A 25456-nucleotide genomic window follows, 5' to 3' on the forward strand; every position below is an offset into this window, starting at 1 on the left:
TAGACCATATGTCTGATTATAATTTTCACTAAACGTTATCAGTTTCCAAGATGAACTTAATTCCTGTTCTGAGGAAACGCGTGTTTTGCGAAAGGATGAAATGTAAGTTTCCTTTTCAAGGTTTGTTTTTACCTGTGTAATTCATTGAATGACAGCCGTCGGTGAATCAATTTTTACTTTTTAATTTTTTTAAATTACAGGATGATGTTGGTTGCGAATGAAACAATTTAGAATTGCTCTCACCTGGATGACACCCAATATTCATGAAGTAATTATCAGTGTTGCTCCAACTCAGCACATGGATTGGTGTCACTGCAATGATTTCCTCACCATCTCTTGCAGACAGTGTTGCCATCAGGTCCCACAGGTATATTACACCGTGAAGAGCACACTTGGTAGCTATTATGCCATCTTGCACTACATGCAGAGAGTCAACGAGTTGAGGCTCGCTCGTGTCCTGCACGTGCTTTCTTGGAAACTGGAATTTCAGCATCGGCAGACTGAATTGTGAGAGAGAACACAAGAATACATTCCTGTTATATTTTATGTTGGCAGTACTGATTCTGAATATCTTGATTTCAAGGAGTTTTGTGAATGTTGGAATTAAAAGTTAATTAAATTAAATATTTGTAATGAATAAACAGTTATTGAATTCCTGAAAAAGTAATCAGGTCAGTGAATTTCTGTGTTTTTGCACACTCAGACAGCTCTCAGTATGTATCATTAATCAATTTACTTTATATTTATCAAAATACCAAATTTTTTAAACAGTGGGTGTGGATTTATTATGTAAATACCCAAGAAATCTCTATGACAAGATTCCTGGTAACAAGTATTTTTGAGGCAGGAGCCACCGCACTTACTAGCAAATATTAATGGTTATTATCCATCATTGTCGGCGTACAGCTTCTTGCTTTATCATGAGTAAAAAATTACCATTGTACAATGTGTCCGATCACGCTGGTCTGTCTTACCCTTCATTCTTTTTCTGTAATGTATCTCGCGTTACAATCCATCCACATACGCCAGTGCTGCAAGCCGCCATAAGAACATCTCCTTGCAGCGAATATACGAGGTTAAATATTTCCAACCGTGCTTCTAATGTCAGGAGATGATTGAGCTGCATTTTATAATCTGGAGGAGAAGGAGAACCGATGTCCCACCCTGTCACGTGTCCATCACTCATGGCACCTGAGACGGCAACGACAGAAAAATAGTAATGTCCCCATTCTGTCGAAATATGCACCCCCACTATACTGATCATAATCTTACTGATGTATGGGTTATATAACGAGAGCTATGGCAACTTAGTGTAGCGTCTGACTATGGACTGAATGAGTGAAGTTTTATCCCTAGCGGCCACAGAGGATTTTTCTTTTTCTCCCAGGGGTAAAGCATTTGGATCATACCTTTGTTTAGTGTTGAGGTTGATAATGTATGGAGTTTCACCTCCAATCATCATAAACATTCACAGGATATATTAAAACGTAAATGTTACTAGGTCTTCAAAATTTATGCCATTTTCCCGACCTCTCTCCTCACGCTGATATGCAGAAACATGCGTTCAGGTAGAGAACTGATACTTACAGAATAGGATGTTGCATTGTTTAGGATGAAACAACAAACTGCTAATTGTCACTGTCTTTGATCTCATGATCTGATGTTCAAAAAAAGCTATGCCATCCTCTGGGTGGATGAGATGTAATGTTCCTCTTGCTCCACCAGCAGCTAATATGTTCATCTGAGGGGGATCGACCAAGTCGACAAAGAGAGTTGTCCATGCTATGGAGTAGAACATCTCTCTAAAATTAAAATAAATTTATTTGAAGCAAAGACACTCTGTTATTCTTCAAAATTATACAACTTCAATATATCAACTGCATTTATAAAGGATAAAATATTACCTAGAATATTTTAAGTATCTCTTAAGATGGAATCTTAGGATGGTATGTTTGGCAGATGAACACATCATAGATTGTTTAAAATGGGCAGACTCTAAACAGATATGTAGCTTCATACAACTTGGCATTTCCTTATTTTCTTACATTGTTTTTTGTCTCATCTTCATATGTAATCATACACCATTTCAAATCAATGCAAAAGTAGCATTTGAGGATCTAATTGCCTTGATGATGGTGGCAGCAAGGACTTTTGAAATGCTGGCGAATTTACAACCCATAAGGCAGCCATCTGTTAGAACATACCTTATGTCCTTTGAAATGAACTTCTCTGTCACTTCTCCTGTTTTTACATTGATGAAACAAATGATATTTCCGCCACATGTTGCAACTATATTCGTGGTTTTCTTTGGGTCATCTCTGTTAGGTTCAAAGGCACACTGCCATACCTAAAGGAGATACAAGTAAAATTAGCTTCAGTTATGATACATTTCTGGCTTTCAGGCCAGACACTGAAAAGCAAAGAATAAATTCTGAAAGCTGGTCACCTCAAAGGCTAAAGTATGCAGAATTTCTGGGAATGGATCAATTTGGAAATTATCAGGTTTAAAATGTGGATACATTTTATATCGGCATTACAGAAGCAATGTGTTCACAGCTGGTATGTATGTATACCAATAAGTCACACAGGAGGCTAACAGTCTTTTGTAACCTCCTTAGGTTAGTTTTTACATGAGAACAGTTTGTCTTTTAAGCTGCATTTCGAAGTCCACCCCTTCCAACTACCCTCTTAGGATATAGGTTAGGTTCTACTGTAGGAGACGACTACCATACAAGATACCGCTTTATATTTTTCAAAGTTAATTGGTATCAAATACTGAGAGAAAATGTAATCTGGCCGACGGTAAAACATAAAATAGATAGCATACAATGCGGGATAATAGTTTTTAATACTTTCACGTGCCACAACGGGATGAATAAACTTTCTCGGGGTTCGACATGTGGATTTGAAATGTGATGGCTATATCATACGATTTTTATACGAAATGTCTGATCACATTCTAGTGTTTACCTGTGTTTGAACATCTGCTGGGTCATTTTTTCGTGAATGGCATCTTAGGAAATGTGTCGGCTCATAGTCTATTTGACAATTTTCTGCTGACGGCAAGGATAAATTTTCAGTTTCGCATTCCACTTCATGTGCTGCGTCATATACTAATCTCCTTTTCATTCTAATTAGAAAAATTGTAGTTCTTCTTTCGGTATTACGTTTGCAGCAAGGGCTGTTTGAAATTTAGAGGTTATGTTGAACAAATTTACATTCCCTACTGTCAGTACTGCCACCACTCAGAAATTTAGGTGACAGAGGAGCCAATATGATATTCTGTGTTACGTGCTACTACCGCTAGGTACATCACGGAATTCACTCCTCAGTCGGTTCCCGATAGTCGTGGTGGTAGTTGCGAGAGAGCGTCCATGTAGTGCAAGAATCAAACATGGCCGCGAAGGAGAAGTGGAAGTCGCGTTGTTTTTTGTTCCTTTCGATATTTGTAATGTATGTGAATGGAATGTTTGTTCATAGACACTGTAGCCACGTTCATCCGAAACCTGATGAGGTAAGGAAGCAAGGAAATAAATGTAAGAGTCAGTAACGGCACTGAAGTGTTTTATTTAGAGCCGATGACATTTAAAGCGATTAGCCTGTCTGATTCAGTTCGTCTTGTCACGTTGTTGCATGTAATTCATTGACCGTTATTGAGATGTCATTACATTTCATATTCATGGTAATGAAAAATAGTAGTAAAGACTTCAAAATAGTATATCGTGTTCATTTTTGGTATTGAAACGTACGTAATTATTAAAGTTGCGTGCCGCAAGGCCTTACCTGTCGTTCTTACATGTGTTATATGAGCCTTAAGGTATTTCACAATGTTCATAAACGACATTTTTATCTGGATTGTCACTAGTGACAGCCAAGTGATGACAATTCTCAACAGGAAATATTGCAAGGTACTTACTCAAGTCATTAAAGAGGCTAAACGTATGCATTACAATTATCAGATATTAGAATCAAATAATAAAATAAAAGCAGTCTTGAAAATAGTGGGAAACGAAACAGCGAAATTTTCAACAGAAGATGTGACCCCATTAATAGGGAGAAATTATAATGTAATCAAAAGTTCTAAACTCTTAGAAGATCTTTACTAGGTCATTGTTGCTTTAAGTTATTGTTGCAATCAATCTGTGGCATTAAGAGGTTGTACAGAATGTCTTAAATATTCAGAAGTTAAACTGCTTGATAAAAAAATCATGCATATATAACGGCAGACCAGTTTCATCACCAGCAGATTATCTAAAATATTTGAGTAAGTCATGTGTAAGAGAGTAAATTACTTTTTAAACCCAAAATTGCCCTTACAAGCGAATAACTTTGATTTAGCAAAAGCCAACTTTACAGATGAATTCTTAAGTACTTAAATACGTATTAGTGGAATGTCTTGTGATGTTTTAAAAGAGTTTGAATATGTAAATTATAAATTATTACTGTCAAGATTAAATTTTTATGAAATTTGAAATATACCTTTTCAGTGGTTTAAATCATACATTTATGAGATAATATTAAAATTCTTAAATAATTAAGTAGGATTTGAGGTTTACACGGCGATGAGAAGGAAGGTGGTTGTCTTCTGGGTCGTTGTGCTGTGTAGTCTGGTAGAAGTTTACCGACGTTTCGGAGGTTTTTGCTACCTCCATCATCAGGGCGGTGAGTGACTAATTTTTGAAGTTAGAAACCTGTTGTTCAGAGAGAACACCCACCGCAGATATCACAGAGCACAAATCCACAAATTATTTCTCATGAAACGGCAGCCTGGTCGAATCTGTGCATTCCTCTTTCGTTAGGATTAAAGAAAAGGTGATGAGGTACATTGTAGTTGACTCCGTTTCTTTTTCTCTCTTTTTCTTTTTTTCTTTCTTTCTTTCTTTCTTTCTCCCTCCTTCTCCTCCATACTTTGTTTTGTTTTGTTTTGTTTTCCCAAGCAAAGCGTACCGTTTGTTCCCGGGCACTAAAACGTGAAATATTCCGAGCATTCAAAAATGTTTTGTGTGAAACTTACAGTGCTTAGTGACATCTGTGTTTTGTGTGACGTTCATTTTTTTTTGTTATTATTCTTTGAAGAAAAACGTCGAAATTGTTTACTTTCAGGTTCATGTAATTCGTCTGACTTGTCTTAATTTTAAAAAAACAAAACAACTAAGAGCCTATAACTTGTAAATCTGTCCAATGCTAACTGATTTTAAGCTTTAGCTGTGATTCATTGTTAATTTTCATGACGTTTTGGTGTTCCGGTACAGCTCTTCAAGTGAGCTATTTTGCTGCATATTTACGATCTAAAACCGTGTGACTAGTTCGTCTTTGATGTCCTGACACGTCTCATTGTTGCGAAATATTTAAACAATGGCCCCTTTTATGAATTTATAATGAACAGATTTTCACATTATTGCATTTGAAGACATTTAGTAAATCTTCTGACATTTTCTAATGACGTACGGAATACATGTCCAGTGACAATCTTCTTTAATGATTAACGTAATAGTACGTTACTTATGGCTTGAGCGGGATATTTGAATAAATAACAGTAATTTTCTGGTATGCGAAATGAATTTTCTCTACAATTGGTGAGTGGTGTGAATCAGCCATCTGCTCCATCCGGCGAGAAAGGCTAAGTAATCCTGCTAATTATTTGTAGTAATAAAGACGTGTGGGCCACAGCAGAAACATGTGACGTCACTCTCCAGCTTTGCAGTTTCTATAGCAACTAAGATTTAGTACAGCTGTCTGCCTGTAGAGTTCGTTGTTACCGTCGCGTCCATCCATTCGGTTTCTCCGTTCATTGTTTGAATATATGGAACCGTTTCATGTTTGTGGTTATACCAAGGCTTTCTAACAGGGCTGGACAATCTTACGGGACATTTTAAGTGATTAGTAAAACTCTTTCTTTACAGTGATTCTTAATTTCTGGACTTACGAGCACTTTTACTGTCCATCCCCCCGGAAATTATCCTTGAGATTTATTGTTTTGTTTTTTTTAAATTTAGATTTAAATCGAGTCTGGTTTGAATAACTTGGTGGTGGTGGGGGGGGGGTTGTTCTTGTCTGTTGTTGCGTTAAGACAGAAACCTTGAGGTAGTTTGATCACCTGGCCAAGGAGCTGACCCGCTTACCTGAAAATTACTTGGTGTGGACTTTTGAAGGTCAGGGTTTCGATCCGGGTTTCCCGCGAATGGCGGTAACAGAAAGATGCCATAGATGAAGGGGGAAATAAAGATAACAAGAGGAAAATGATGGCTATCTCCTGGGCTCTTGTACCGTGTAGTCTGGTAGTTTACAGACGTTTCGGATGTCCCTGCTGCCTCGATCGTCAGGGCGATGAGGAAAATTAGACAGAAGAGGAGTTATAAAACTGAAAAGGAAGAATAAGAAAGTAAAATGAATGATGAAAATGAAAGTTAAAGATGAAAAGACGTGACAAGAAAGTAAGAGCAACGCTTTCTCAAGTGAGATGTCAGGTTCTGACGGCGTCGCGTAGTCTCTTATAAATCGGCCGACGTTTCGGAGGTGTGTACTGATCGTGTGCTTGATGATGGGGACTGTGGACACGTTTTTAAATGTTTACCGTCCTCTTGGAACTGAGCATCTACCAGCATCTAATTTCGAAACTGAGGCTGTTTGATGATGTACTTCAACTCAAAAAAAAAGTCTTTATTTCTGCTCCAACGAGGCTACCAGTTAATTTTATATGTTGAATATTTGTCGTGATTAAAAGACAGAAAATGTCTACGGACACAACAAGGAATTTCGTGTTTTTTTTCTTACGCGAACCGCCCGACAGACATGCAACCATTTTACCTTGACCTCAGGCTTTCCAATCGATTGTTATATTATTTTTGGCGTTTGTGTCGGTATGGTAGCAGCCCGAATTTACCGACATATTCCAGATGTCGAATTTAGATGGTCAGACTCACACTGCAGCCGTTTTGACCCCCTGTGGATGATCCCGTCACGTTGTTGTATGTGGTATAAGGGGTTATATTAATTAAGATTATTGTTTTAATTTACAGTCTTCCTGGGGATAACCGGGGGACTCCCCGAACAGAAGTCTCAGGTCACTTCTGAATTTCGAAATTTTTCGAGATCGTTGAGAATTGGTTTTAAACGGTGTACAGATAGAAAAGTAGGCTTGAAGGTTAGGAATTGTTGATGTCTGATCACTTTCTCCGTTACTTGCAAGTAAAATTCATTTGAACAAACTCTTTTTTAAGATGTCGGCCATCACGCAAATGAATGATTGAATGCAAGCAGTTTCCTTTCTGATGTTGGCTGGTCCGCGTCATAACGAACGTAAATGATCTTTTATTTTTCCAGCATTTTCTTCGAAGTTATTTCATTTAGTGATCACGTACACGGGACTTTACCGTTACGAAGGTCAGCTGGTTAATTCTGTTAAGGATATAATCGCTGTTTGTTATGAGAATCATAGGAAAGTAAAGTTACTGATTCTTAAAACACGTGGCACATATACGTAGTTATCACTGGACTTTAAAAGGGTTAAATATCGCGCTTGATCGTAGTGGCGTTCAAAAACACGGTAGTTAACCTTTCGGGTTTATAAAATGCGGTAGTTTGTGTCTAAAATTATTTTTCGTCTCCTAACTTACACTCTTTCCCCCACCACTGGACGTGTAATACCCTAGTACCATCACAACTGCGTAACCAAAACTTGACGTGAGGTTTTATTTTATTTATTTATTTATTTGTTTGCTGAATTGTTAGCAGTGCGTTTGGTAAGTTTGGTAATCCCAAATTACAGCCAGAAATATTTCGAAGCCGGAACAGGCGACAACCCAGTCCTTGTAAATCGTTTGTGGCCAACTCTGTGTCATGATGCAATAGAAATTCCGATTTGACTTTGGATTTCAGTATGCAATGAGCTAAAAATCAATTAGCTCAGCGTGCAGTTGGGATACAGAGCCGTGAGCAGGCATGTAACTTAATCTTCGAAGTATCTCTTTGTGATAAACGACTTGAACCTCAGGCAACAAGTATTTCCCGATCCAACTTCCGCGCCTCTGACATTGAGGAAGTGAATGCAGCACGCCTCAGGGGACAAAACGAGTAACTCCGTCCGCTCTCACCTGTGACTCCCTTACAACACGTATTACTGAACCGGAATGTTCAGTACCGCATTGACAACAGTTCACTACATCTAACGCAGCTGGAACAACCACATTGTCATATGATTTACCGTCGTTTTGCCATTTGAAACTGAAGCTCTTGTAAGTAACATTTAAGATTTCAGTCCGTACCGCGAAGAAAACACTACACTTCACCATTAAAAAGATCAACTGGTTAACCTTGTTTAAGGAAATAATACGACTAAAATGCTAATTAACCTTTGGAGCCGAAGCTCTTTAAAAAAAACTTAAGAATTCGGGCCGTACCGCGAAGAAAACACTACACTTCACCATTAAAAAGATCAACTGGTTAACCTTGTTTAAGGAAATAATCAACAGAAATCCGTACATCATTAATAAATAAGACGATAGATCGACAAAATATTATTCAAGATCTTCGTCCGGACCGCAAAGAAAACACAGCGCTTCACCATTACAAGGATCAAATAGTTAACGCTGTTTAAAGAAATAATCGCTGTTTGCACTGAGAATCATACGGAACACGTAAATACAAAATAGACAGTTACGGGTTGTTGACACGGGTGGTACATATAGTTACCACTAATTTTTAAAGTCCTAACCGTGTTTTGCGACCAAAGTCTTCGTTTCGTTTTTCCCTATGATGACTGATAGAAATTGACTGACGTTTCAGAGATGCTTTGTGAGCAGATGTTATGACCTGTTGGTTTTATGTAAGTGATGCTGTTGAAACGAGGGCTCCCTGTTAGTGTTCCCGTGTCAAATTAAATGGTGCAGCTGATTTCAGATAAAGTAGTCGCTGTGATTGACGGCGGACCTACGTGGGCGAGAGAATGAATCGATTCTATTAAACACACGTGTGCCGCTCTGTCGATATTAGTCAGTCACAATCCCCTGTGGGGTGGATCAGGTGTGGACTGTAGATTCAATGACGAATCGAGTCAGAGTATGCAGACGCCATCTTGACAAGTGTACCGGAAACATCTTTATTTTTAACTGATTTTGTTTAGAATTGGTGAATATTGGGAATGTGCCGATTTTTTTAAAAAATCCTCCGCCATCACTCAGTAATTTATTTTTTGGTGACGATGTTGGTATTCTGGTTTATAACGCTGTGTACACTTGTGGGTAAATATCGTCTCGAAAGGACATGCTAATGTATTTAGCCCTGAAGATGGAGACATTATGTTTCTCCGAAACGTTGCCTACGAATTCACGCGGCGTTATAAACCAGGTCAACATCAAATTCTTTCCAGAAGTACTTGTTTGTTTAAAACGTTCCGCGTTCATAGAATTTGTAACCAGGAAGCCATGGAAACAATTTTGTAATCTCACGTTGCAAATGAAAATGGCGCCCCCCCCCAACCGTGTGCTCCATAAAAATAGAAACTTTAACTCTGTTATTCCCTCTGGATTTTCATTTCGTTGATGCTTTTAAAAAATATGTAGTGTTGACTAGTTAATTGGGGTTATGTCCGAGTGGATTGGGACATCGTACGGATTCCCTGCGTTGGGGATTCCGTCGTAATATCTCCCAAGGTCATATCCGTTCACAGACGTACGCGATAATATTCGTGCAGTTTGAACCCAAATTTGATGTTCGTGAGTGTTAACATCGGTTGCTATTCCCCTAACCCCCATTTTCCCACAAGGCGTTGGTCTCTGGCAACCGCGTCTTTCTTCTGAGTAACGAAACCCCGAGCGATTGGCGAGGAGATTATCTTCAGTTGTTCTGATGCTGGGTCCATTGTGCAGCCCTGATCTTGGTGGAGTTTAAACCGACTTAATGGCCCTTGAAATATCAGTTGTCTGTAGCCATGGAGACCCGAAGGTATCTAATGTATTCAAGGGATTGCTGGGTATAGGAGAGTGTCTTGTTCATCTGCTCTGTCTGCTGACAAGTGACTGATGTTTATTGCCTTGTACCCCGAATGCCATCTGCTACCTTGCTCACTGCCCACGCAGGTGAGTTTGTGATTTGAGAAAGTGAAAGCTATTCCACGAGGACGTTCGGGTTTCTTCTTATGCAGGAAACCCGAGGTTCACCTGCCAGCCGCCTTAAAACACACACGTGATAATAACGTTTTTCTGACCGTCCTTTTGATATAGTCTCCCAAGCTCCCATTTTGCATTAGATTTAAGGTCACCCCAGTTGCTAGGCCGATGCTCAAGCGAGAAATTGTGTTCATTGTCATCGAAATTGTTTGCTGCTACAATACACCGACTCTGGTTAAAAAATGACTATTTGATCTTAGTCCTCTAGAAGCTGGTGGCCATTTTCACCATCCACTGTGAAGCTAACAGAAGTTAAAACTTAATAAAAATATTATAGGCTTTGCCTTGTTATATGGTTTCTACCAAAGCGAAAAATTATTGTTGTATTTGGAGTTGCGTTTTAAATTGAACGCCCTGTATATTGAAGGATAATCTTTGACATTGTTCGCCCTGACTTCATCTGTTCCCAAATTATGATTGCATTATCCCTGGGCCATAAAAGACAGTAGTCTCTTCTCAACGTGGACCAGGCTTTAGAGCTGGTTGCATAACCTCGTGTTTTCGGACGCGTGTCAAAATTCACGTTATAATTCCATGAACACTAACTAAAAATACAAGCATAGAGATGTGCAATGCTAAATATGCGTGATGGGTGTGTTCAGAAACAGCTCGTAAAAGTATACGAGGATCGTAATCATGATATCGTTCTGGGTGGGGCCCGACCTATGTTGGCATTGTTTTCCAGTATCTAATTTACTAAAGGACGATGCATGAGTACCGAAGAGCTGTAGAACGAACTGACCGGTTTGTATGAAACTCGGTATGAAGGTCGTGCCACCGTTGCTTGCCATAACTTTTCGTTTTAAATATAATCAGTGTCAATTTTTAAAGACGAAAAAAAAATCGAAAAATTTCCTAAACATTTTCTTTGCGGTACGGACTGAATTATTAAATATTAATTAGGTAAGTCTGGTATTTGAGGGGTTAATTTTGGTTCGTGTTAATCACACAAGATATCTTCTCAGGAGCCACTCGTCATACAAGAAATCTAAATGTGTCTTAATCAGGGCTGTGAAGTCGGAATCTGAAGCAATTTTAGGTGGGGACGGAGTCGGTACAAATGTACCGACTCCGACCTCGATATAAAATCTTACGATACAATTTCTATACCGTGCGAGCCACGTGGTGTGGGAATAATTCTTTGTAAATTTGGCTCCGGTACCTTAAGAGTACAAACCGTCTACAAATCAACCGATTTCTGCAATAAACATTAGACGTATATTTAAATATGGGTCATAAGTCTAAAAATTAGGATGATGATTCACGTGGTGGTGATGAAATCTCTTATGGTGTCGTTTACCATTTTAGTAGCTTTACCCTTATTAATACATATTGAGCTCTTATGAAGGAGTTGGGGTCGGAGTCGGAGAATTTAGTACCGACTCCACAGACTTGGACACGACATAAGTACCGAGGTTTCAGGAGTAGATGCCTTTAAAATTTTCAAGGTATTTCCAAAATCATTTTTTTCAAACGCTATTTTCTGCCGATCTGTATGGATCTGAGTGTCAATACTCATGCTAGTTTGAGGTCACGGACAGGTCATCGTCATGTCATAGTCAAGACAATATCAGTCCGCGGGTTTCCCGAATAGAGGCTTTTAAAGTTCTCAAGGTCATTGAAGTTAATTTTTTGAAACGCATTTTTCTGTAGGAATCTGCGTGATAATTAATATTCATGTTAGTTTGAGATAACGGACGGGTTATCGTCATGTAAGTACCGAGGTTTTCCGATTTTAGTGGCCTGGGAGCGCACTTCTAGTCACACTGGAGCATTTTTCAGTGATTAAAGATCTGATTAACATTTTTTTTTAAATTAGATGGACACATTTGTACGGGTATTAAGACCAGTGCCCATCCGACTTTATGTAGCTGTGGCCATAAGTTAAACTGAGATAAAAATTTGTAAAATATGTCGTTCTTTGTGTTTGTTGTAGATTTGAAACAAAATTCTACCCGATTTTTGAAGTGTGAGTTGTAACTGAAGAAGATCCAGAATGTCTCACGCCTTACAGAGTTCGGCTCGCCTTAATAAGGCCAAGTGAAGGGAGATATTAATTCCGTTTTCAATGAAACCTCAAACAACAAACAGCCCGTGTGACCTCGCTTCGCTCTAAAGCTCAGTACACAAGTTTCCTACGACACGAATGTGTGTAACGTCTTGTGAACAAAGAGGGTGACACCGATGGGGGTCATACATCCTTTAGTCATATTTATTTAAAATTAATTTTAATATTATTCACCTATCTACACGTTAACACGTGGCAAATGAAAACTTAAAGACTCCACTGAAAAAAAAAATATATACAGGGCTGGGCCAATTAACGTTACATCTATTAAAAATCCAATTTCGTCAATGTCTGAGATTTGCTGTTCTCAGAACAGCGTAAAATCCAAATTGCAGTGTTCAGGGTTATGAAACCGTGTACAGTGGTACAGGTGGTTCTCGACAGTTCGTAGGAACCTTATTACTCCATCCCCACGGTAGACGCAGTTTATATCCTGAAGATGGAAGTAGTAGATTCCTCCGAAACTAGTCTTTATTCGTCGGAAACTGATTACGGACGACGAATAGCAGAATAATCTCTGAACTGCTGACTTTGTGTGTGTGTGTTTTGTGTTTGTCCGTGCGTGCGAAGGAATTTTATAAATATGAAGGAAACTAATGCCAAACGCGTTTCGACCTCAAGATGTCATCATCAGTGGCAAAAAAATTTAAGTCATATAATATAATCCAAAAGATTATGGTTTTTAACAGAGCATAAAGGAAAGTTCTTTACAGAACCATATTTAGTAACACTTCAATGGTTTTAAGAATTTAATAAAATTTAGATTTCGTAACCTTCACTAAAATGCGTCAGGTTACGTTCATTATGTTTCTTTCTGGTCTAACGAGATGATGTACCAGAAGTTTATTATCTTAAAAAAAATGGTCTTTGGACAAAAAAATTAATATGTCCGGAATTCGCAGACGTAATTTAGGTGTTTTAAAATGTTTTTGCACAAGTGAACACAACGTAATTTTTACGGTAGAGATTTTGAGGCCTGTATTCTTGGTAGATATTGACCGACGTTTCAGAGGTGTTTACTGCGTCCATTGCCCCGTACTGATAGAGGTAACAAGCATCTCACTTTCTTCGGGGTTTGTCTCACGGATTCTTTAGCGTGTAATCGCCGCTTCAAATGTCTTTTGTTTCTACAGTTCCGAAGACGTCTTGTGAATGAGAGAGAGTTTCATTTTCACGACACGAGGAGCGCTCTAATTCTTTTGGTGCTGCGTGAGAGAAACTTAACTCCAATGTCATCTGCATTGACTTAAGTAATTCTTACCTAGAAACAAAGAATTATGAATTGCATTATTGCGTTCTTATCTCACGCTTCCCGTAAGCCAGTGTTTTTACGCTCCAAATCGCGTAGTAATTATTGTAATTACGTGTTGGTGACGGCTGTGAGAGGCAAAATGCTTATCACTAAAGGGGGGGTGCGGGGTTAAGGTCGTTATGAAATTGTCACCGTTATTTTTGTCCATTTTTAACCAAAATTAGTACGCGCAAACAAATTTTCATAATCCTACCCTGTATGAATATAACGCCAATCAGTTAGGTTAGGTTAGGTTAGGTTCTCGAGTTGTTAAAAGCGACAGACGGACGGATAAATAGACGTGTAGAACGGAAGAGACTGCCTAATACGTCGAATTAAGTTTTCCGGCAATATATCGTTGCTTAGCGTCGCTCTGTTATACGTATGTCGTATCCTATCAACACCTAGACAAGACTGGAAACTGCAGTAGGGTTCTAGATTATACAGAATGTCCCAAAAAAACTTGCATATCCAATACTGACATATGTAATGGTTGTGTATTTTTTTTGGGACACCCTGTATATTTGCGTGTAATTTACCGATTTAAACAAAATACTTGGTTCAACAGTGTTAAATGTGCATCGACTGTCCATTATCTGGAATGCTGTTTCTTCGCTTTCCGGCCGGTACTGACGTCTGTCTGTCTGTCTTCCACAGGTCATAGGTGACGTCCACATCGAACCCGCCCACGTTGTGAAGAAGAGAAGCATAGACCAGCCACTCAGGATCCTGCTGTATTACGACGAAAGTGTGTACAGGTGGGTGATGGTCCCCTCTTTCCTGCGTCACAGTCCCAGAGGTTCTGCAATTTAAAAAGCATTTTGATGTTTAAGCGGTGGTTGGCATTCCTGATTTTTTGTTCGGGAGGTTGATCTTTGTAATGGTGAAGCCTTGTGTTTTCTTCGCGGTACGGACTGGATTCTTAAATATTTTTAGAAGCGATCAGTTGATCTTTGTAATGGTGAAGCCTTGTGTTTTCTTCGCGGTACGAACTGAATTCTTAAGTTTCATTTGAAAGAGCTTCGGCTCCAAAGGTTAATTAGCGTTTTAGTCGTATTATTTCCTTAAACAAGGTTAACCAGTTGATCTTTGTAATGGTGAAGTGTAGTGTTTTCTTCGCGGTACGGACTGGATTCTTAAGTTTCATTTGAAAGAGCTTCGGCTCCAAAGGTTAATTAGCGTTTTAGTCGTATTATTTCCTTAAACAAGGTTAACCAGTTGATCTTTGCAATGGTGAAGTGTAGTGTTTTCTTCGCGGTACGGACTGGGTTCTTAAATATTTTTAGACGCGATCAGTTGATCTTTGTAATGGTGAAGTGCTGTGTTTTCTCCGCGGTACGGACAGGGTTCTTAAATGTTACTGAGAGGAGCTCCGATGTAATTTTCTGTTTTCTACTACACTTTTGCTAGCCTTCTAAACTATCTCGAAATTTCTGTGCTACAAAAGGTTATTTTAAAATCCGCGTTTGTTTTTTGTACATCGACTGCCGAATATTAGTCCCTTTGTGACGGACTGTAATACTTCGCTAGCCATTTTTTTCGCCTTCAATTGTTTTATCTGAAATATTCAGATTTGAAGCTTGGTAGTTATAAAAGACCTGTTCTCACCTTTTATGAGTACCACAAACATTTGGGCCTTTAAGTTGATTCACAGCGACACCTCCCCTAACCATCTACACAAACACACGATCTAAATTGGACTTTTTAATGTTCAAAATGCAAACATTTATGTAAACGTGGAGTGGGCTGTGGACGATACAGGGCGCAGGCGCGTGGAGCACCTTTATGTGGCGATTTGAATCACCGGAATAAACATTCAAATAGGCTTCTTCTAGTCCAGAGCCAAGTGTAATTATATTCAGGTATATTTAACTAACAGGAACATTTTAGTGTGCCAAATTTAATCGCAATCCGTTCAGCTATTTAGCAAAAATAAAAAATCCACTAAAGTTCGTAAGCAGTATAGTTGCATGATTCATCGGCATATCCGCAGGTTTATGGCATTGTTGCCAAATCTTGTGCAGTGCGCAGATTGGAAAGTTGTATTTGTCACGGCCCATTAGATATCGTGGGTGTGGGATACACGTAACCAAGACAACGGTGAGGCAACTCGCGCGTCCGGAGAATCCTCGTGAATCTTCCATGACCAAGTGACGTCATTTTCATCGTGGCAAAACTTTTTGTTTCAGAAGCTCATAATCTCTCAGGGAGTCAGTAATTTCTCTGTTTTTAGGAATTCGAAGGTCCATTGCCATGTTCGCGGAGGTCAGCCATTTAACCTGTCCAGAACCACAAGAAACCAATTCACACGCCATGCCCTATTTATCGAAGAACCATGTTTATATTTAGTCTGGAGAGTTATCAGGGTACATTGTTACCGTAGTTTGGTTAAGCGGGAAAATCCCCTCCAGCAGCAGAAGTCTCGTGGGGGAATCCTCCGGGATCACCCACCCGGAAAAGCGCCCCCACATGCCCGTCAAAGAACAGATCAGTGATCCCAAAACCTGTGACGTAACTGGCGACATTTGCAAAGGTCAGAGGTTACGTTTTTGGCCACCGAATTGTTACTCCACGCGTACGTGTCCTAACTTGTTACTTTATAGGCACGAAACTTGGTGTCTTGTCGTAATAGAGGAAACTTTAATCTGATTTTATGCTAAGAGAAGGCTCCACTCCAACTGGTTCTCAGAAATATCTTTGTACCCGTGGTGGTCTGTTGGGTTGTGACGCCCGACGTTTCGGAGGAACATAATGTCTCAATCATCGGGGTTTTTTCACCCTGCAGCTGTTTGCAATGGCATTTGGCAGCACGTATAAGAAAGTGGACACGTGTTACGTTCTCTCGCACGTGGTCTACGTCAGTGCTTTTCAAGGTGCGCGAAGTCTGCCCAATCTGATGAGGTTTTCCCCACTTACACCTAGACGTATGTAAGATCGGTAAAAAAACTGTATAAGAAGTGCCTTTTGAAGACACGTCTGGCTCTTATGACCGAGTAACACAAGGTCACATTCTGCACTTCGATTTCCTTGCAAGGACACGCCACTTTGGTTTATGCTATTCGGACGACGTCTCACGTCATCTGCAGTGAGATTTCATTTCCGGTACGAAGTCATTATTAAAGTTCAGATATAACGCACTGCATCCCCCATGGCCCGGGGTGGAGTGAAGCTGGTCACTCATCAACGTTTAATTCCGAGGTTAAGAATGTGTGGAGGCAAACCTCCACTTCCCGTAAATCTTCACGTCGTGTCTTAAGTTTCAGTTAAGTGCAGAGATAACTTAAGGACAACTTTTTTTTCGTTGAGGTATATTTGAATAAAAAAGTTGACAGTGCAACCACGGTTCTGGAGAATTTGACGTAAATACGTCTATACGGAAAGGAAGTTTATATATTGGTTTTATTCTAAATATGGCGCACAATATTAATATTAATTTTAAATTTTAACATCAACAATTTAAAAGTTTGTGTATAGACTTGAATAATAAATATATATTTGAATTTTAAACACAAACATGACGCATCTAAACTATAAATCTAAATATTTCCTTTATACATGCTTTACAATTGAGTAAAGTTTGATTAAGACATTGCTTATTTAACTTAAATTAGTTACGCTTAAGATGGGTCTGTGGTAGATGAATGTAACGTAAAGTAATGTAATGAAATGTAATGTAACGTTCCCTAGGTACACTTGTTACACTTTTTCGCCGAATGACCCTTCCTTATAGACGTATTTACGTCAAAAAATTGACTGCGTATTTAAATTTTTCGCGTGTTAATTTCGCTTATTTTATTGTAGAACGTTCAACCGAGAATATGCGTGAATAACCTATGATGTACAGTCAATAATTTAGGTTGATAAACTTCGTGTTATGCTAGTGTTTCGCGTGTGAGGCGTAATTTATGCCTGCAGGTAGTTAGTTACCTGTCACCGGATCGGAAATGGGGGTCTTCAGCTCCGGTAAGACCCTCAGCGAAAGTGAAAAAAAGCTGACCTTCCGACCCAGGAAAAATAAAGATTCACTTTCACTCTCTTCCTCAGTTGTGCGTGTCATGACCTCTGCGGAGAAAGGGACCAACCTGTCCATTCACCTGTCTAATCTGTCTCTAGATTAAATTCCTCAATGTTTGCCTTTTACGCTGAGTCAGGTGTTTTATTTATCTCTTCAGATAATAAGTTGCTATGCAACCATCTTTTTCCCTCTTCCATATTATTTGTACGAGCCGGTTAGCTCAGCCAGTACACTGATTTACTACTGGCTTGACGATCGGGGTTCGATCCCCATCAAGGGCAAAAATTTTCCTCTAGCCTGATAGCCTCTGGGGCCCCACACAGCCTCCTGTCTAATGGGTACCAGGGTCATTTCCCCGGGGGTAAAGTTCGACCAGGGTGTGACGCTGATCACTCAACCTCATCTAGTGCCGAGATTAATGAGGAGCTATACTCAGACTTCTGATTCTGATTCATAAGTACCTTCTCGTCTCTTGTCTGTAATCTGCTTAACGTCTTTTGTTTAATTCGTTTCCTAGACAACGCCACGCCTTTGTGAAAATTTCTTTGTTTCGTGATGTGTCAATATTTCTCCTTACGATTCAGGAGGACAGTCTTGAAGCCTTTTTTGTGACTCAAATTGAAAATGAGTTTATGCAATACGAAAGCGTTTCGGTCAAATGTCTGTCGTCCAATCAGACAGAAGAAAATGTATGTCACAGCGCTTTCTCTGGAAAGTTAACAAATTATGCATACAGCTCATGGTTCCAACGGACAGACATACGATTATTGGGTCACATATTAAATTAATTGTAATTTGGCATTATTCTGGTATGTTCCGAAGTAGGTACAGTCAAACCTATCTAAAGTGGAACCTAACTTAAATGGAAACATCTGTTTGGATTAATCTGGCTCAGGATGGAGACAGTGTCGGGATCTTGTGAACACGGCAATGCCATAAAACAATACTATTCAACCTGGGGTACGCGAAGACATCTTAGGGGGTACGTGAAATTTAAAAAAAAAATATTATTTTATGATAAACACTGAATAATCAGTAATGTAATTTATTTAATTTATTTTAGATGTAGATTATATACTATGTATAACTTGAATTATACACCAACAACTTTGGGGGTACAAAGTTGAAGAGAGATTATATCTGGGGGTACGCGAACAAAAAAGGTTGAATACCACTGGTATAAAGGACGGGGCATTTCTGGACCAACTGGTCAGCATTTCTCTAGTCTTCAAATACGTTTTGTACAGTGAAAACGTCGATTTTTTTTGGTGAAATAACGCCTTTACAAAAAAAGTATTTATTTAAAAATTTAGTCAGTAGTTTAGGACGTGACACATGCGGATGGACATAATATCTCTTACGAGCTTTTGATTCACGCACTGTATGCGAAGTACGCATTTGCTGACGTTAGAGAACACCTTCTGATTGGCGGCAGACCGTCTGTGTGGATGGATGCGTCGGTGGGGGACAGCGTGCCCCCCTGTGATAATCGATCCACTTCTCCCGTCACGTGGAATTCCTCTAAAACCATTTGTTTCCTGCTCTAGTTGCTTAGTAACTGCTGGTTTATCTTTATGTTCAGAACACGTAATCGATGTTTAGCCTCGTCGCCATACTTGTATTTTTTTTTCAGTTTTAAATAAATATAACAAAATTATTGAGTGTGTCACGAGATAAATTAATACGCGATACCGATATTCTGTTGTTTTTAAGCTCATCCAATGGAAAAGGAGATTATCGTACTGGAACTTTTTTTTAAAAGAAAAGAATTAGTAAATATTGTTAACACGTTGTTGCTTAAGGTTTTAAATACGAAGGTCGTAAAAAAAATAATAATTAAGATTTCAGTCCGTACCGCGAAGAAAACACTACACTTCACCATTACAAAGATCAACTGGTTAACCTTGTTTAAGGAAATAATACGACTAAAACGCTAATTAACCTTTGGAGCCGAAGCTCTTTCAAATGAAACTTAAGAATTCAGTCCGTACCGCGAAGAAAACACTACACTTCACCATTGCAAAGATCAACTGGTTAACCTTGTTTAAGGAAATAATACGACTAAAACGCTAATTAACCTTTGGAGCCGAAGCTCTTTCAAATGAAACTTAAGAATTCAGTCCGTACCGCGAAGAAAACACTACACTTCACCATTACAAAGATCAGCTGGTTAACGCTGTTTAAGGAAATAATACGACTAAAACGCTAATTAACCTTTGGAGCCGAAGCTCTTTCAAATGAAACTTAAGAATTCAGTCCGTACCGCGAAGAAAACACTACACTTCACCATTACAAAGATCAACTGGTTAACCTTGTTTAAAGAAATAATACGACTAAAACGCTAATTAACCTTTGGAGTCGAAGCTCTTTCAAATGAAACTTAAGAATTCAGTCCGTACCGCGAAGAAAACACAAGACCTCACCGTTACAGCGATTAACTATTTAACGCTGTTTAAGTAAATGATGTCTGTGTTCATTGTGAATCACACGAAAAGTAAATATGAACAAAGTATTAATGGTTTAATATTAAAGGAGGTGGTACTTATAGTAACCACCGTGCTTTGAAAGGTTAACAAGATGCATTGCAGTTTTTTTTTTGAATATGAATTAATCGAACGTGTACAGACTTCCTTTAAATGATTCATACTAGGAATTCAGTAGCTTAGTGGCTGTTATTCGTGTTTTGTGTCTTTGGGAACTTCAGGGTTCGAACTCGTCCCATAAGCGTGTTATTCTGATAAACGTGTTTTGGTGTTTTTCGTAACACTTCCAAAATAAATGCCTGGGTACTCATCTAATCCACCGATCGATTAACTGTTTGCTAAGGTTGAAAAAATCATCGAATAAATAATCATTGAAGCTCAGTGGTGAGTCATTGTTCTGTCACTTTAATTGTCAAGTAATAATTATCTTTTTTTATGAAAAATCGTGACTGTCAATTATAATATTTATCGCACAATGGAATTTCGTGTCTGTCCGCCGAACAACAATGCGAGATATGACGACGAGGACGCGTGGTGATAGTTGCGAAGCCCGATTCACACTGACCCCGACTTTCGCGTTTCTAATGCCGTAATCTCTCCCTCCCTCCCCTAAAGGCTAAGAATATTGTTGAAATTGAAACCATGCGCAGTTTTTCGTAATTTGAACTGACAAAAGTCCAACTCTCACGGACTGCGTCGTGGATGAGTGAACAGTCTTTTGTTTCGTACGGAAAACAGTGTGTGTGAAATTTTTGAAAAAAAAAAAAGTAATGCTGTCTAGCGAACGACTGGGGTTCGATCCCCGACGGGGGCAGAGGATACTGACGATGGTGTAATATTATTTGGATTCTTGGGTTTTTTGGACCATATTCATGACGTCAGACTATGGACAAGGTCCAGAATCCCATGAAACCAATTAATACGCTTTATGGGGAAACACGGAATTGTCCATTGTTAATGAAGGTGGTTTTTAAAGATGCCACTAAGCTTTTAAGTGGTTAATTGTTTTTTCATTTTCCTTTTTCAGGCTCGATAGGGAGAAATTTGAGCTGATAAATGTAAGTATAAAATTGCCTTAGTAAGGGCATCTCTATTAAAATACCATGCATCAACTTTGCTCACCATCAGTCTATGTTAGCCTGCATGATGCATTTGACAGATGTTTCAGAGGTGCTTACTGCTTCCATCTTCAGGGACTTTATGATGGATGGTAGCTGAGTACTTAACTGTTTTGCTTTCTTTTTTCAGAATACGATATTGCCAGAGGCGGTCCACTTTTGGGAAATGGCTCTCATGGTCAGAAAGACTAACAGCGTAATACGGCTGAACAGGTAGGAACAGAATTTGGATTTTGGGAATGTTGCGGTTGATATCAGAATTTTATGGGGTTGTTGAGTTTTGTGCTGACAGTGTTTATGGCGCCACTTTGGCTGGGTGACGACAGTCTTTAAGGATTCCCCCACGTGGTTGTCTTGCTTGGGATTCCCACGCAGAATCCCCAGGGTCATTAAATTTGATGGTGATTCCCTACCCATTCGCTTAACCAAATATGAAATTTTTCTGCTCAGTTCTCAGTTTGTTATGTTTTGTTGGATGGACAGAAAAGGTTCAATTTTTTTTTAAAAAAATATTTTATGTATTTCTCCCCACACCCTATAAGAAAGTGGATTTTGTTTATGTGTGTGTGGGGGGGGGGTGTTGATGCACTGGGTAATATCACAGCTCATGTTATACTTAGTTGTACCTGTCTTTTGTACTCTGTTCACATTAAAAAAAACATTCCGTTGTTCTCAGAAAATGCGAGAACAACCAGGTGTTCTACAGGAAAGGTGAACCTTATCCATACTGCAAAAATGCCTGTGAAGAGAGGACGATGTGTGGCGAAGTTCAAGTACCAGAACACCATCTAGAAGTACGTTCCACGATTTAAAATTATTGACGTACCTGCGTCAGGTCCATTTATTTTAATCTGTGACTACTAGGATACTCTGTGTTGGACCACACTATGCAGCACGTTACCACATCGCTGTTACAGGTGTGTAGGACGTGCAATGCGACGGGCCAGGACTGCGGCACGTTGAATTCCGACAGAGGTCCCGGGATTGACGGAGCTGATTTCGTGTTTTATGTATCGGCGATGGAGACAGAAAGGTGCCACAAAGGAATGACTGTGGCGTACGCAGCACACTGCCAACAGGAAGCAGCACTAGATAGGTAAGAATTGCTACAGAGTTTACATAAAGTGATCCTTAAGAATTTATATTTTTCCTCAGTGGATTGTCTTCTGGCGAAACATTTTCCATTCTTTTCTGTCTTGATTTATTATATCTGTTTCAACTTTCTTGTTACTTTTTTCCTCCTTTCCCACTTGCTCTCACTTTGTCATCCAAATTATAATCTATTCGACGTTTTCATTTTGTACGTACAGGATTTCCTCCCGCCAAAGTAAGAAACACGAAACACACTTCTATAATGTAACCTTTCAATGCTGTTTGTCTGCGTCTTTTGATATATGGACCGCAGGCCGATTCATGTCTCTGCTAAGTGCATAACATTTTGTGGGGGGCATTTCTATTTTGGCAGGCCGATAGCGGGACACGCTAACCTGTGCCCCCAGAGCATAAGTACAAAGCCGCAAGAACTTGAGATATTGCTTTCAACGGTGAAACATGAAATCCTTCATGCCTTGGGCTTCTCAGTCAGTCTGTATGCGTTCTACCGTGATGAGGAAGGAAATCCGCTAACTCCACGAGGGGACTCTGGCAAGCCACATCTCAACGAGAGGCAAGTTGTGAAACAAGCATAAAAACTGTGTGCTCACTAGCTACAAATCCCTCCTAGTGCTTTGTGTTCTGATTAAAATTTTACATGATTTTACTCAGGCTTCTGACTCGACAGTGGAGTGATCGTGTGATTAAATCAGTAGTGCGCAGAAACTGGCTCGTTCATGGTGGTCGAATGGATCGAGAGGTGCAGGTGATGGTCACCCCTCGAGTGGTGGAGGAAGTGCGCAACCACTTTGGTTGCTGGGAACTGGAGGGAGCCGAGTTGGAGGACCAGGGGGAAGAGGGAACTGCTCTCACACACTGGGAGAAAAGGGTGTTCGAGGCAAGTAGCGACTGATCTTCTTTAGCATGTCTTGAAATGGTTGCTGTCCTTGTAGGACAGGGTTGTGTTCCTGTAAATCGCTGTATGTATTGGAAGTGCATGAAATGAGAAGCGTATAACAACAGTAATTTTAAACTGACACTAGAATTCTGTGATGCTAAGTATATCGTCCTTGTGACGTTCCCTGATAAGCATGGAGAAGGTTTAACACATAGCAGGTTTTAAAATTTGTTCATGACACTAAAATAAAACTGTTATTGATATTATTTTGTGTTATTATTATCCTGATTTTGACTGCCAGAGCCATCTAGCAGCTAATCAGGAGACTTGGGTGAGAAACCGCCGCTGAATTTTGCTTACAAAACATTTTGTATCATGTAAGATTTGTGGTTTTCACAGCGGTGAGAATGAAGATTTCTGTCTTCTGGGTTGTTGCGCTGTGTAGTCTTCTTCTTGTAGCGTTATAACCCTTTGTGGGTCTTAGCTTGTACGACGAGTTTTTTCCATTCTGTCCTATCATTCTTCTCCATCCCCTTACTCCCATCGTCCTCACATCCTCCTCCACGTCGTCTATCCATCGTTTCCGTGGTCTCCCTCTCATCCTTCTTCCCATCGGTCTCCATTCCATCACTCTTCTAGTTACCCTGTTTCCTTCCATTCTTGCAATGAATTCATCGCGCTGATGACAGAGGCAGTATGACCTCTGAAACGTTGGTTAACATCGACCAGACTACACAGCGCAACAACCCAGAAGACAGAAATCTTCATACTCATCGCCCTGATGACGGAGGCAGTATGATCTCAGAAACGTTGGTTAACATCGACCAGACTAAACAGCGCAACAACCCAGAAGACAGAAAAATCCATTTTGCATCATGCTTGCAATGTTCTTTTACGTGCCGTAAATCTACGACATGGGACCGCCGGCTTTACTTCCCCTCCGAAAGAAGTCGTGCTACGGATTTTTATCACCCTTAAAAATCCACCGACCTCGGCCGGGATCGAACCCGCAAACCCTGGGTCCAGTGGCGAGCACGCTAACCACTAGTCCACAGAGGGCAACGAAATAAGACCGCCAACTCTATTGAATTGATTAATGTTAGAGAAAATTTGTAGCCAGTAAACAGTAAGATTGCCTTTGAAATCCTGAAAATGTATGGTAAAGAGGGCCATTCTGTACTGCGTGTTTCTCGTTCAGAATGAAGCCATGACAGGAACGCACACGCAGAACCCTGTTTACTCACGCATCACTCTGGCACTGATGGAGGACACGGGTTGGTACCGTGCCAATTACAGCATGGCACAGCCCCTCAGCTGGGGCAAGGACTTCGGCTGTGACTTTGCAATGAAGAGCTGTAAGGAGTGGATGGACAATAAGACCATGAGGTGAGTTGTTTATTTATTACATCAACTGAAGTAGTATCAAATGAGGTAATGTACGATGGTTATAAACAATAAATCAAGAAGTGTGTATTATTATTGTTGTGATTTCACAGGATAACCAAAGAAGTTGGGGGAAAAATCTATCCCACTGCCACTTTGTCAAAGTACAAATTTCACATGGTCATGAACCCAGACATTTGCCGTGAGAAGCTGGCGGCTAACCGCCTCCGCTATGGCATGACCAAGGAAGGGCGTGAAGAAGGAGACTGTCCTGTTATTTGTTAGAGGGACTGAGGAGAACTATTGACCCTCGAGATGTAGGCATTACATTCGTCTGAAATGTTGCTATTGTGGGTTGTGACACCGTGAATTTGCATTAGTTACTAGCATTCTGAAGGAACGACGTATGTACACCATGTAGGATTTGATGTCTTCACATTGGCGAGTCTGAAGATCACTGTCTTATGGGTTGGTCCGTCACGTAGTCTGGTAGAAGTTTACCAGCGTTTCAGAGGTCCTTGCTGCCTCCATGAGCGCCTTGATGATGGAGGTAGCAAGGACGTCTGTAAACTTATACCAGACTACATGGCAGAACAACCAAGATGACAGCCATCTTCTATGTCTGCCATCTTCTGCAAGTTCATGTACTGTTACAACCTAGAAGACCAAAGCTGACATCTTCACCGCTATGATAACCAGACTCTCATAAATCCAGTTTTATGTTACAGTGGTAAATCAATACACCCGTTCTGCAACAAGGTGAAACGCGATCCCTTGGAGACGGAGTGTACCGAAGACCGCAGCTCCGTGGCTCTCTGCAATCTGGTGGAGCACCAAGATAAACTTCCAGTAATGTACCAGGTCAGAGAATCAGGATAAACGTGAACTGTATCTTTCTCAGAGTATGACTTAGGTTACATGTTAATTTTTTTTAATGGGTAT

General features: G+C 39.8%; 3 protein-coding genes across 3 annotated transcripts in view; 2 read left to right on the forward strand and 1 right to left on the reverse strand.

Moving 5' to 3' along the window:
• Nucleotides 1-667, forward strand: part of Sfxn2 (sideroflexin 2) — a 13399-nt gene extending 12732 nt beyond the window's left edge. Inside the window, exon 9 of the transcript XR_002546721.2 lies at nucleotides 201-667. The gene's annotated coding sequence lies outside the window, so the exon portion shown is untranslated. The remainder of the gene's footprint in view (nucleotides 1-200) is intronic.
• The window catches only part of LOC110839992 (leucine-rich repeat and WD repeat-containing protein 1), a 4108-nt gene extending 761 nt beyond the window's left edge, over nucleotides 1-3347 (reverse strand). Inside the window, exons 1-5 of the mRNA XM_022084643.2 lie at nucleotides 2971-3347; nucleotides 2205-2347; nucleotides 1588-1802; nucleotides 975-1191; nucleotides 244-500 (exon numbers count right to left, since the gene is read on the reverse strand). Coding sequence (XP_021940335.1) covers nucleotides 244-500; nucleotides 975-1191; nucleotides 1588-1802; nucleotides 2205-2347; nucleotides 2971-3129 — 991 coding nt within the window. The 5' untranslated portion in view covers nucleotides 3130-3347. The remainder of the gene's footprint in view (nucleotides 1-243; nucleotides 501-974; nucleotides 1192-1587; nucleotides 1803-2204; nucleotides 2348-2970) is intronic.
• Invadolysin (leishmanolysin-like peptidase, invadolysin) overlaps nucleotides 3317-25456 on the forward strand; it is a 26557-nt gene continuing 4417 nt past the window's right edge. Inside the window, exons 1-10 of the mRNA XM_022084642.2 lie at nucleotides 3317-3514; nucleotides 14183-14283; nucleotides 21051-21081; nucleotides 21272-21354; nucleotides 21818-21935; nucleotides 22059-22237; nucleotides 22607-22807; nucleotides 22906-23131; nucleotides 24330-24517; nucleotides 25243-25375. Coding sequence (XP_021940334.1) covers nucleotides 3395-3514; nucleotides 14183-14283; nucleotides 21051-21081; nucleotides 21272-21354; nucleotides 21818-21935; nucleotides 22059-22237; nucleotides 22607-22807; nucleotides 22906-23131; nucleotides 24330-24517; nucleotides 25243-25375 — 1380 coding nt within the window. The 5' untranslated portion in view covers nucleotides 3317-3394. The remainder of the gene's footprint in view (nucleotides 3515-14182; nucleotides 14284-21050; nucleotides 21082-21271; nucleotides 21355-21817; nucleotides 21936-22058; nucleotides 22238-22606; nucleotides 22808-22905; nucleotides 23132-24329; nucleotides 24518-25242; nucleotides 25376-25456) is intronic.

Source organism: Zootermopsis nevadensis, unplaced genomic scaffold (assembly GCF_977971745.1).
Source record: "Zootermopsis nevadensis isolate Lab colony 2312 unplaced genomic scaffold, Znev_1.0 Znev_ptg000002l, whole genome shotgun sequence".
Lineage (NCBI taxonomy): Eukaryota > Metazoa > Arthropoda > Insecta > Blattodea > Termopsidae > Zootermopsis > Zootermopsis nevadensis.